The 14,219-nt window shown below is 39.8% G+C and overlaps 1 protein-coding gene across 7 annotated transcripts in view; it reads right to left on the reverse strand.

Annotated features, from left to right (window-relative positions):
• Positions 1–5,187: 5,187 nt before the first annotated feature.
• LOC108687557 (protein FAM46C) overlaps positions 5,188–14,219 on the reverse strand; it is a 130,400-nt gene continuing 121,368 nt past the window's right edge. For 5 of the 7 annotated variants that reach the window (XM_018193391.1, XM_018193398.1, XM_018193394.1 and 2 more), the window contains exon 2: positions 5,188–6,605. In XM_018193391.1, the coding sequence (XP_018048880.1) occupies positions 5,205–6,605 (1,401 nt within the window). In that variant the 3' untranslated portion in view covers positions 5,188–5,204. Of the gene's footprint in view, positions 6,606–9,388; positions 9,405–12,758; positions 12,836–14,219 lie in introns of those variants that run through there. The other 2 variants (XM_018193395.1, XM_018193396.1) reach the window with 2 other exon arrangements.

Genomic DNA, 14,219 nt, shown 5'->3' on the forward strand with positions numbered 1-14,219 from the left:
AATATATCCGAATTTTATATCATTTTTAATTTTCATTTGATTTACCATACGAGTTATTAAAATGTTGCCGACTTGGAAGCAAAAAAAATTCATTCGACTCACATTTCTCGTATCATTTACCTTTCTTCTTTTTTCCTCTCTCGCTAGTATATAAATTTTGATTTAACGCACAATCTATAAACAAATAAGTTTTCACGTTGATAAACTGCAAATTCGTCGAGATTATTTCCGAGATATATATAAAACGTATGTATTATGTAAATTCGTATATTATTATCTTTACTATTTCAGACGTAATCGACGATCTATACAAGTTGCAATTAACGCTCGTTTATCACCGAGTAAACAACGTAATCAATGTGTCCTTGATAAACTAATTCCGAGACTTAATTATAGACACAATTAATTATTTCAGTAAGTTGGCACCTGTTCCGGCCATTTGTGAATTTTTTTTTTCGTAATTAGGCGCATGTTTAAATCTACATAAATACAATGATTAATAACGAAACGCACTTCCGATACACAAGATTCCCTACTTTAAATTTCCAATTCGCAAGGCGAAGGCGCATGCGCGCGATAGACAAATAATTGTTTTTTTCGCTCATTTTCTTCGACGATTACACACATAAATCACATATAAAAGAAAACAATGTAATAATCAACAAAATTTAAACAATATATTGATGTTAAAAATATATGCTAGTTCCGATTTTATAATTTCGATTACTATCAGCCTTGCTTCTTACTACCACCACGCTTTTGGATATTTTGGCCAGTTGCAAATTGTAGCTGTAGTTCTATCACCTATTAAGATCCAATTCTATAACTCACTCAACTTATCTCAATTCTAGAATCGGAAAGAGATGAGAAATAACTTAAATCTCGATTAAGAGTTAACAGTGAATTGTGGAACTGAGTCCGGGAGGCTTATTCTGTGTAACTTCTTAACTACTCTAACACTACAGTTACAGTCGCGAACAAGTTACAAAATTGGCTCCTAAGTGTCCTCCGAGCGCTACGTATTTATCTCTTTTTTTTTTTTAAAGCAATACACTGATTTTGACGCCAAAATAACACGGGTGAAGCATAAAAATCATTTAGATGTTATAAAGTCGAAATTCTGAAACAAGTCACCGTACAAATCGATATTTGTTACACATAAAATAAATTTAATTCGAAAGAAAAGCATAGCCTATTAAAAAGAAGGAAAAGCCTGTATTCGTTGAATTCCTTGTTTGGAGTTCGTTCGCGTCGCTATTTAAGTAAAAATGGTGGAAAGCGACGAGGAGGAAAGCGGAATGAATTCGCTGTCTTTTATAGATAACGGAAGGCTTAATTCCGCCGATGGCCGATTCATTTCTGGCTCATCTCTGGTAGATTAATTTGTCGATCGATGAGCGCCGCGAGTGGCTTGGATGCGACGTGAAGGGGGAGACATGGAGAGTACGATGTTTCACTTGAGAGTATTATTAAAGCTCGATTGTAGATGGAATTTGCACGACGCGAAGCTGAGTCGGCATGAAGATATTTTTCAGCGTGAAAAAAATGCCGAACCGTTAAATTAATATAACGAATATTCTCTGTTCATCGTAATTAAGATGCAATAAAAAAATTAAAGATTAGTTCGCGATAGGTTTCGATAATCATGATCATGTAAATTAGAATACGGTCAGAAACGTAATTTAGATTTATGTCTCTCATCTTTTCAATTTATTATACTTCGAACATGTACAATATCTGACTATATATAACACACAACATTTTTATACTCTATATATCCATTAATGTTTCTTATTTTATATTGCACAATATCCTACATGTAGGATTTCGTCAAGATTTTAGAATTGAACCGAGTGAGAATCCGCCACGCGGCGTGTCGAGTTCCAAACGGCGATTTTGCAAACGTCTGATCGATGGATAATTAAATTCCGTTCATGCTGGAAGGATGCTGCTTCCGGAAGCTCGCATTTGCGGAAATACGTTCGGGGTAAAATATATAAGAGACGGCGCGAAGTAAGTCGTCGCGATCGCGATCGAGCATCCGCGAAGCGACGCTCGAGATATACGCGAGATATACGCAAGAGGTGTCTGGGAAGAGAGAGAAGGGACAGTGGTGGTAGTAGAGCGATAGGCGATAGGCCGGCAATAGAGGCACTCCGGCCACGCCGGCGGCTGGATCTCCTTAGCATTAACACGCGATATACCTGAAAAACCAGTTTGTGGGCTTTTTATTAGGCCTTTACTTTCGCTCGCGAACTGAAAGTAAGAGTGAGCGAGCGAGCGAGCGAGGCAAACGAGGCCTGTTAGCGAGCGAGCTAACTAACGGGGTCACCAGTCGATACGGATACGCACGTAAACGGACACACACACACACACACACACACACACACACACACACACACACACACACACACACACACACACACACGACGCGCGCGCGCGCGAATGTGCACGAAGAAAGAGATGAGGAAAAGAGGAGAAGATAGAAAAGTGTACGCATATAAAAGTACGCTATATGTGCATGTATATTACATGCATCTACTTACACGCATGTAAGACCCCGGAGCGCCACGTCGTCGCTGCCTCCGCGTATGTATAACGCGCGTATACACACGCGGATGCACGCGCGCGCGGTACTGAATGTTTACGATGTCTAGTAAAGAAAATGCGGGCCCCAGTCGCTGCTATGAGAGAAAGAGAGAGACCGGGTCTGTTACATCGTGCCGATCAGCCGTGATTCGTGATATTACCTCCCTTTGTTCAATACAAGTCGCGTTCCGTTCAAATCAACATACACAGAGGAATAGTTTTATGCTCCCTCGTCTTCGTCCTCGTTTCTATCTCATTCTCTTTTTCTTTCGCTCGGTCTCTGCCTGTGCTCGTCCTATCTCTAATCATTGCCCTTTTACTTCTTTTTCTCGAATATTTGCGCGCCGCGAGTTTCAAGCTACAGAAACGTGCCACCTTCCAAACAAAAGTTTGGTATCCGTGATTATTTTACTGCGCGCGGGATAAGTCGCGTCGAGTAACCGCAGTTTCTTTCAACGATAATAATAAATGTAAGTAAATAAAGAGATAAAAGAAATGAACGTGATAGATGTAGTAGTTTTCAGATGGAATGGACCAAAATCTTCGCTTGACGCGTACGAGAATGTGAGACGGAATTTCGGGCGAGCTATGGCGCGATTTGTCGAAAAATGGCATTGGATATACTGAAATGTATCACGGTATTTTGACATGCTCTCGAAATTACCTTCTACTCTCGGACTGCTTTGCAAACATTTCGAAAAATATTTTCTAAATAACTCTTCTTCTTGCTCATTCTTGATATATCTCGCTGTAACTTGAATTATTATATTGCAAGATTTTTCTTCGCGGGGTTCATATCCATCCGGCTCTCACGGGGAGACAGATCTAATCATCCCCCATTAAAAAGCGATTGATTGCAGCCATAATTTCCTTTTTAGCGCCGTGTCTCAGCACTTATGTGGTATTTATCGCCTAAAAAAGCCACGGTCGATCAAACACGTCCGGTGTACATGGATATGTAAATGTACATCCCTGCGAGTATATGTGTACGTATGTATGTTGTGTGTGTGTGTGTGTGTGTGTGTGTGTGTGTGTTGTATCGTATTTACACTCGCTCGAGTTCTCGCAGAAATGAAAGAAACGCGGCTCGGAAGCGTTTCCCTTTCGATTCGTACTCATTTCCCTTCTCGTTCCCTCGGCCGTGCCGCCCCGCTAACATCAGCTTCCCGAATTAAATCTTATCACGTTATACACAGTATCTAAATGAAATGTGTTCACAGCCACACATTAATTATTTATACATAAATTTATACATATATCTGTATATATTTAAATATATTTATATTTATATATATTTATATATTTTTCCGTAGTTCGCAACGTGTTTCCTCCCTCACCGAAAACAGCCCTTTTCCATCTCTTACGTATCTCTTGTCTCTCCCTGCCCTTGCTGTCTGGCACACGATCAGTTTTGCGAGAGAAAAATCAGGCGGGAGGAGACAAAGGAAAGATCAAAACAGGGGGATCGTGCCTCGCTCGAGCCGTCTGTTCATTCGAACACTCTCTCCTCTCCTCCGCAAGTTCCATCGTGGAATATTCCGCCTCACGTCCATCCTCGATTCTTCTTTCTTCGTTTTCCGCTTCCTTCTTAATGTGGCCTCGTCCAGAATTCGCTATACGCAACGTCGATGTCTGTTTCATCGACAAATGCTCGTTTCGGGACGATGTCGATATCTATTCTCCGAAATATCGTATTTAGTCAATAAACGAGCGGCGCTCGTTTCACTAATCTAAGACCATCTTGCTCTTTTACTACGGTTATGTCTGTCTTTTTTTTTATAATTCGGAGGAACGTTTTTTCCCGTCGTATCTTTTTCTAATCTTCTCCGATCTCTTTTTATATTTTTATTTTTAGGCACGACACATCGTTTCTAGAGTCTTTATAGTCTTTTGGTTGTCTTTTACACCGCAACTGTAGCCGGTACCAGCGTCGTTCGGTCCTAACTTTGCTGCAACGATCGCCACCGAAATATGTTTACGAATGCTGAGAAAGAGCAGCACTCGCGACGGAAGGCCGAAGACTCACGATAAGAATGCTTCGTGTCTCATACTTGCCTACCGTTTCTCACATCATCGACGATCATCGACGATATCATACATTCGTCGTCCGAATACGCCGCCTTTCGATCCACGATTCTACTATTACTGCTATTCTCAGATGATCATCCTCGATGCCGAAGAGATGATTTCTTCCGTATACCGTTCTTGCATCCAAGCTCGCATCACCCCGACGAACGTCAACTAAGGAGCTTAGATTCTTTGACATCGGACACGGAACGATCAATATCTGCCTCCACATTTTTGGACACTTCGCAAGGATCACAAGCGCAACAAAAGTCTTCAGGATCTTCAAAAGGACAGTAGAGGCCGTAAAAGCAAAGATAACAGAAATCGCACTCTCTCAATTGATATCTTTGATACCAATGATTGTAAGAATCGACCTGACTGATTGTAAGTCGGTTAAAGCAGCAACAATCAGTGATCGTGGTGGTAGTGGTGGTGGCGGTGGTGGTAGTGGTGGTGGTGGTGGTGGTGGTGGTAGTGGTGATGGTGGAGATGTCGGTGGTAGCGGTGGCGACGTCTACAGATACGACGTTATCGCCGATATCGTCGCATCACGAGGAGCACGCCATCCAGTTGCAGGTGCACGTGTAGCATGCTGTCGTGGGTATCACGGGTGCGTAGTAATAACCGTTGGCGTAGACGTAGGTGGCAGGCGGACCTTGCGGCGCCTGCTGATGACTCGTCAACCGTTGCTGCTGCTCCTGGCAGAGCACCTGGTAGGCAAGGTTCTGAATCAATGCGAGAGTTTGCCGTCGCTCATGGCCCATCAGGCACACGGTTGATTCCTCGACAACGCTATGCAGCAGCATCAGGTACTGATACTTGAGAGCCTCCTCCTCGGGCCCGACAAAGTGATTCCACAAGTAGTTCTCAAGCTTGGAGCGTTGTTGTCCTATGTCCGGGAAATCAATGAAGAATCTCGAACACATATATCGTTCGAGCGTCTTGATGTAATCCGGCTGAGACGGTTTGTACATCTTCACCAATAGATTGCAATATTTGAGTAGGCCACCGCCGCGTATCTCTTCAGGATGCCTCGTCGAGATAAGCTTCTTATGCAGATGATAGAGCGCTTCTTGAAAATCACCGTAGACGGATTCGCCAACCACGGTCGGGTAGAAGTTCTCGGCGATTGGCAGCTTGCTGCATTCGTAAAACAGCAGCAAGGAATCGAGAACGATTTGAAAGGAGTCAACGGAAAATTCAAATTGCCGTCTCATCGAGTCGACGAACTTGAGCTCGACATTTCGATGGCCCCGGGAGTTGCCGAGGGAGATCAGGGACCACCGATCGCCGTCGTTGTTCACTTTCACCATCTTGCTTACGTAAGCCTCCTTCAGACTGCAGGTGGTGATGCGTTTGCGGCTCACGCCTTCCGGCAGCAGGTCAAACAGGGAGCCAAGCACTGCGGCCTTGACCTTGTCGTAATTACGGCCGCTGGACAGCTCGACCGCGAAGATAAGGTCCAGGTCGTTGTACGGCTGGGACTCGGTGGCCAGCACGTGGGAAGCGGCGCCTCCGTTCAGCCGGATATCGCGTACCCTCATGCCGGCACCCCCGTTGCTCGGATCGGTTTCTAGCTTGCTGCGCACCACCGTCACGAGATCCCTCAATCGGACCTCTAAGGTGGGGAAGTTCCCTCGGCCATGAATGCTGACGACTTCGTTCATCACATCGTTCAGGCGGCGGACCTGCTCGAAACTCAGTACCGCCAACCTCTGCTGAGGATCCGGACAATCAGTAGCATTGCTGTTATTATTGTTATTATTGTTATTGTTGTTGTGATTATTGTTATTATGGGTATTGTTATTATTGTTTATATTGTTATTGTTGGTCTCGTTGTTAAGATCTCCATTGCCAATGCCGTTGGTCTTACTGCCGTTCACCTGGCAGAGCGACTCCATCATAGCGACCCGACGCTGGCGTTCCTCGCCGATCTCCAGAGAGCCACACTGCAACAAATACAAAAGACGAGATTTTTACTCTCTTGCAAATGAGAATTACGTAAACGAATATTGTAAATGTTATTTGATTAATTATAGATCTTTCGAAAGAAAATAAAATCAAAACCTTCTATTTTTTGTTGTAAAGGATTTTACGAAATATTTGTGAAGAGACAATAAACATAAAAGTTCTTATACGATTTCGAAATAAAATTTTTATCGATTTTTCTAAGATTTTTATAAGCAGATTGTTATTTCCATAAAATTCGATATTTCGAATTCGAATCGATATTTTTGAACGATTTATTATCATATCATTCGCATAATATATAATAATAATAATAAATTACATGCGCGATTTTCTTTCTAATTATATTCATCTCTTATAAAAAAAATGTGCGTATGCATATTCAGATATGCAAATATATTACATTAATATAGAAAATTGTATCTTTCTGATAAATATAGAACCGCGATAATAAAGGTCTTCGTATGCTAATGTTTTCACAAAACTTGCGTGATGTTGTACAATGTCACACTCTGACCCACACAAGACTAAAGGTCGGTAAAGGTGAAAAAAAAAAGGTTTCTAACATCTCTCCCGCGCGAATTTCCGACGAGTGCATCATCGAGCGCGCCCTTCGGCGAGTATCTATGTCATGGTGCATAAAGTGTATGGGTACATGGCGAGAAAATGCCACGAGGTTACGTCCGGGTGTGCGATGTACGCGAGCAAGTCAACTAACGCGTATATAAAGCCCTCGGCTATTGGCTTTCGTATGCGGTTCGTGCCGTTCAGAAAAGCGCAACAAGTCGATGCGATATTCCGGAATAATGCGATATCCTTTTGACTGTTGAAATTTCAATTGCGCAATATCGAAGCACGCGCTTTCTTATCAAAAGCGCGAATATACGTAGCGTGAATATGTGTATCTAATCGGCAATCTCTACCGAGATACTTTAGAAATTAATCTTTCGGCGAGAGATCAAAGCCGATTTTTTCTCTCGATAAAAATGCCGATGAAAGCCAATAACAAGGAATGACATCATTCGTAATGAATTTTTAGTTCGCATCCGGTATTTAAGTTCGGGTTGCCGTGCAGAGCTTTACACAGCGCTTTATCTATCACCACAAATCAGCCTATTGGTTATTATCAGACTTGCTTATTTATGTACCGTACGTGTTTCTGCGATAATAGGTATATCTCTTTGAAAGCAATTATGTCACGAACCAGATTTGTAGTAAGACGTCACGAAAAATATGTGATCGGAAATTTAGTCTGTAATCTCAAACAGCTTTTAGAAGTGAAGTTTAGATACGCTAAATAATCATTCGAATTCGAAGTCTCGAACCTTCCGCAGCTGACGGTGGATCAGACTCACTCAATTATAAGTCCCTTGTTTGACAAAAATGTCAAACAATTCAATTTTCTTTATGTTACATCTGTAAATTATTCTTACTAAAATACGATATTTAGTATTAGTAAAACAAAATAATATGCTATTAATTCTGATTTCTTGAAATTAACTAATGTCTTTTAATTAATATGAAATGGATAATATTAAATGAAATGGATTTTACAGAACTGGTGTTAATAACTGTATTACACATTTTGACGGCAACTCCGGAAGGTTAATAGTGAAAAAAAAGATGACCCTCAACTTTATTAGAAGTATCTATCTCGAATCGCAGCTGGTCGAAGATCAGCGAATGAAAGGAGTCAACGGAGACGAAAGGAAGGGCTGCGAGAGTTCTAGAATGTCCTATATTATACTGATTGTGAGAAAGCTGGCGTCGATTTAGCGAAGGTCATGTCTCGAGATGAACTGAGAAGTCCGAATTATACTTTGGTCTCGTATTAAATAATTAAACTGTTAAAATTAGTCTGATTGAATGTCGCAAGCGGGAAATAATTGATTAAAGTAACGATGATAAAATGTACTTCCGACGTGCTATTTCCGTATCATTTGCGCAGAATTAATCGGTAATTGCCAATAAACGTCATTTTACGGATATATAAAAAAACGTCAATAATATTCTCAAACTACAGTCTCCTTTATTCTTCAACTGACAACATTTCGAAATAATAAAGCGATCTATTATTTTTGTCAGATACTACGCACAATCAAGATCATAGATATACCTTTGACGCGAACAAAGTAAATCGCTATTACTTACACTTATTGACAGGAGAAAAAACGGGCGTTTTCGAAATAATATTTTCGTCATATCTATTTATCGATACAAAAAAATGTTCTGAGCAGCATTTTTCATAATGCCACGTCATTAATTTTAAATTAAAATATTTATATCACGTTCATAAAAATTTTGTATCACTACATTCTACACGGAAAGAATAATTTTATGAAAGTATCTAAATTTAGGCAGATCTGAAAATAATTTTGTTGAGCATAAAAATTATTTTGTAGGATGCTCAAGTATAATGAACATTACTGTTAATTAAAAAGTTTTGACATTCTAACAATCAGCTGAGCGTCCTACATAATTATTTTAATGATTTAAAATTATTTTGAAATCTGTAGCTAAATTTCTAGATATTTTAGCCAAAACTGTTCTTTCTGTGTACAAAGAATGAATATTGATAATGATTGAATATAGATCAAGCTTCTTGCTTATTAATTTAAAATGCCGTTGTTTTACGTATTATACTTTTAAACGAGCTCATTACGCTAGCTAATTTATTTAGTAGTCCTAATTCATCTGGAGATAATTTCAACGAGACAAATTCACACGTTTGTCAAATATGAGTTATAAGCAAAAGGTTACTCACATAAATCGTCGTATTCTCGAACGCTATTATTATTTGATTATTCTCATATGATCCGCGAAAAGAAAATGAGCAAGTAAATCTTCAACCGGCACGCAGCTTCTTTTCAAACTTTAACATGATATGAACAATAAAGAGAAATCACCACTTGTAGCGATTTGGAACGTACACCGGACATGCTATCGCCACCGCATAGTATTCCCTTAATGTTGGTAAACGATAACGTAAAAATAGATAACTTCATAAAAGAAGTCTCTCACATAAATCAGAACTGTGACAAATCACTTTTCCGGCACTTCACATCCGAGAAATAGACATCCAAAATTATTTATTATACTACGAAGCGAGTTCAATGAGCGGTGCGCCTTCCTCAGATCGACGCTCTTCAGCGGGCTGCGTAAGACGCAATAATGATGAAGAAACTGGTACCCACGGATCCACAGGTGCGACGCAAACAAACGCGTTTCCCAGAAGGCCGCGGAAGGTCGAGTAAACGCAGGAGCGCGTCGAGAATCACCAGAGAAGATGCAACAAAGAGACGCGGGATAATATCTACCTAAAAAAAAAAAAAGAGTATACGTCGGACTAAACAGGTAGTACAACGTCGGACTGGTTGTTGCGTCGTTCGAAGAGACCCGCAGCTGATGAGAGACACCAGCGAACTGAGGTTCGCGCGAGTGAAAGGCGGAGGAGCGGCTAGACTAGTGGTGGCACAGCAGCGGCAGCAACGGCAGCAACAGCAACCGCAGCATCAACATCAGCAACAGCAGCAGCAGCAGCAGCAGCAGCAGCAGCAGCAGCAATACCAATGATACTCGGGGGATGTAGGAGGGCAAGCCAGTACGAAGCCCTCTACTATCGCTACTACTGATCGCCACCACCGCTTCCACCACCACCATCATTGCCCGCTACCATTAGTAGACGTAATCCTGGACCATAGACGTAGATCGTATGTGCGCATCCTCGATCACTTCGTCTCTGTCTTTCTTATTCCTCTCTGCTTCGCCTATTGCGCGCGCGCGCGCAAGATAGTGAATGCTCCAATGCTTTCTATGACGTCACACGAAAGACTGTGGGGGCGGTTCTGAATGAAGAGCGTAGTTCGTGAGGGTAGGTTCGATTTGGCTCTCTCTTCCCCACGCCCTCACCCTTTCTCTTGAATATAGGGTGTCCCAGAGGTATCGAACATGTCAGTAGTGAGGAATTAATGGCTTAAGAAGGGAAAAATTGTGTGGAAAACTAGGTACGACGAATTGAACGTTAAGGTCAGTACGACGAATTGAACGTTAAGGTGCTGAAACATAACAGAATCTTTTTCTTTTATTCGACTAACGAATATTTATTTTGCGGTTAAATTTAAATCGATTTCGTTTTGCAAAAACACGTAAATCTTCGTCGGATCCCCCTGGGATTTTAGAAAAGACTTCCTAAAAAAAGACGTCCTATATCTACGCAATAAATTGAAATACCGAGAAACTTTTGCAGAATTAAATCGCCACTTGGTTTTTCATATGAAATATGTATGATAGAATGTGAAGCAATATGTTGATATGAACTTATTTCGACTCCAACACGTCTGGAACTTCTTTTCCGGAACGTGCTTATTTGTCTAAATTAAAAAGTAAACCATTTTTCTGTAGAATATCAGAGAAATATTTTTCTCATAGTGACTTGCGAATTCTCTCTCACAACGTGTTTTGCACTGGAAAATTATCCGAAAATGAGAAAGAATCGTTTCTTTTTAACACTTCTCTCGATGTATCATTAGATTCATGAAATGACTTTTCACGAAACAATTAAATTCCATATTAGATACCAGTGGAAACGAAATAGAAACGCAATTATTCATTTCAACAGCAAATGAAAGTACAGCAACGGATTGAATTGCTCTGCGACTCGGAAAGAAGTTGGCGGAACTCTCTTGGTCGCCAAGCGTCACAAAGTCGGGAACACCCGGTGTACACCCGGTGTACACCGAGGAGCGGCGCGACGTGGCGCGGCGTACAAACGGGAGGTACGGCGTCACGGAGATATATATATATATATATATATATATTTTATACGTATATACGTATACATGTATTTCTGGACGCCTACGCGCTTCGGCGTCGGGGAGATGGCCTGGACCAACGAGGCGACGGCGGCGACTCGCCAAGTACTATCGATTTTGTCGACACCCGCAGTCGTCAACCCACGTCAAAACCAGTCGGGGTATCGCGTTTACATTACGCACTCGCGTTATTTCGCGTCGCGTAACAAGAGTATCCCTGCCCCGGTCTCTCCCGCATCCCTAATCCACCCCGGCCGATTTTATCGTGAGCAAGGGAAATTCGCTGGTGTTATTTATCGTCGGATTCCAGATACCGGCGTTTCACGTCGATCCGTTCTGCGCAGACTCGGTGACATTATGAATGCGCCGCCACAAAACTCTTTCCCTTTTCTTTCCCTTTTCTTCTCTTTTACTTTTTCCTCGATGTTATAGAATAATCACCGGTGCGAAATTGTCGCTTCGTCGAGACTGTGGCGCGTCGACTTTGCGCGTCTTATTTACTCTCCGGCGCAAAAGATAAAAAAAACCGATTGTTTACGATAATGTTGAAAACGTCCTTTTTTAATAAACAAAGGAAATTACATCATATCAAATACTTTTATTTCCTGTAAACTAGTCAAGTTTCTTGTTACGCGATGCGAAATTCTCAACGTTTATCAATTGATGTACATCGCGCACTTTTGGAAGTATAATAGTAATAAGTTACAACTTTTCGCAGAATGTATTCTCCTCTCTGTACATGAAACAATTTATTTAATATTATTCACAAATAAAGCAAAAATACATTCTTGACTAAAGGATTAAATTCGAATAATTAACCCTATATTGCTCATGCGATTTTTTAAAATGTAATTACTCACGTATTTCTGACATTCCACCATTATATCTCCATTTTTATTGTTGATGATTTAGAATTAAATAAAGCTTGATAATATTCTACAAATTTTCTTTAAAAAAAGATAAATGCAAAACTTTTTGTAATTGTGAAACAATTTGCGCTAAATATAATAACATATATATAAATAGCATTTAGCGAATTTATAAGTCTGAATACCTCACCTCAATAACGATTAAGAACCAACTGCAACAGCTGTGAAATTACTTAATCGTACGTGAAAATATTCCGCTTGATGGTTCGCAAATTTCAGGATCGCGACGGTATTATTACGTTACAATACCGTACTAATCCTCGTTGAATTGTACGATACGAGAGGTAGAAAAACAGCAATGCGATGAAACGACACTTTGAAGCGAAACAAACTGCGAAACTTCAAATTCACGTTTAATCACACTACAAAGGTCAGCCGTTGACAAATTACCTACATGAAGAGATTGGAAAGTGACGGATGCGAAGATTACTGCGGCTAATCAGACAACATCGACGCGCGATGGCGGCACGGAATCAAAATAGTCGCTCGCAAATTGCGCTGCAAACGTCGTCGCTGCCGTCGCTGGCAAAGTGAACTCTCGGTAGTCTCGGCTGGGGGACTCCGGACCTTGTGGCTCGCGAAGCCAAGTAATCACAACGCACGACGTGAAAACGCGGAAAGAGACGTGCTCCGTGTGCCGCGCATCCGGAAACGCGTGCCTGCGTGACGACATACACATACGTTCATAACTCGCCGTTGAAATGCCGAGTTGCGCGGGGTCAACGAATTAGCACGGCGAGATATCTCCTGTGCGATTGCATCTTTACAAGCTGTAATGCGGGATTACAGATCTCATTGCGCGCCTCAGGAATCTGTCTTTTACATCAGCATTAAACGTGTGGGAATTTGAAATCTTATCTTAATCTACATGGAGAAAATATTGTAAAAATTATTTTATCACAAATTACAAAAGATATATTTCCTTTTTGTAATTTTTTTATTCTTTTAGAATATTTACGAATAAAAATTTGAAATATGGCAATATTATTGTATTTATTATTACAAAAATTGATAATTTATCATTGATAATTTATACATGTGCATTTTTTATTTATCGTGTCAGTAAAAATTAACGTATGTTAGAGGAATATAAGTATTTTACATTGCATTTTACAAGCATTATACAAACTTACAATGTATATACAGTAATTTAGTTTATAACATTTTATGTTAACGATTAAAAATTATTATACTACTATTGCAATTTTTGAGTATCTTAATAAATATAAACGTAAAATTTCCACGAAACAATTTGTAAAAAAAAAACAACCGATTGTATAGATTATATAGATTGTAAAATTTTATTTTTATTAATGAAATACTAATGAAATTTGCTTTATATAACATAGTAAAATATTCAAATAATTATAAACCTTCCTTTACAATACAAAAAAAGTATCCCTTTAAAATATAAAAATAAAATTTGTAAATAAAAATATTTTTTCCATCGCGTATCCCAGGATAAAAACTTTATTGCAATTTTTATTATATTTTTTTTTGTGTATTTTCTTATGTTAAATATATAAACGTTCGCTGGATGATTTATGCGAAGAGTGAAAAAGTGAGTTTTAAAAAATAACAAAGAGTGCGAAACTTGCAAGAGAGAATTTCTATTAAGTGCATACGTGGGAAATTTTAAATATTAAGTCGTAGCTTCGAGATATATAATTTCCAATATATAATCGAGTGAAATAAAGAAAAAGTATAAACGACGAAAATAGGGAACTATTTATATTCAAAAGAATACAAAGTAGAGATAAAATTACAATAGATTGGAAGTTTTTATAAACATTCCATCTGAACTGATATCCTATATTAAAATGAATATTTTCATTACATATTTAAATGTAATCTC

The sequence above is a fragment of the Atta colombica genome, unplaced genomic scaffold (genome assembly GCF_001594045.1).
Source record: "Atta colombica isolate Treedump-2 unplaced genomic scaffold, Acol1.0 scaffold207, whole genome shotgun sequence".
In the NCBI taxonomy this organism is placed as follows: Eukaryota; Metazoa; Arthropoda; class Insecta; order Hymenoptera; family Formicidae; genus Atta; species Atta colombica.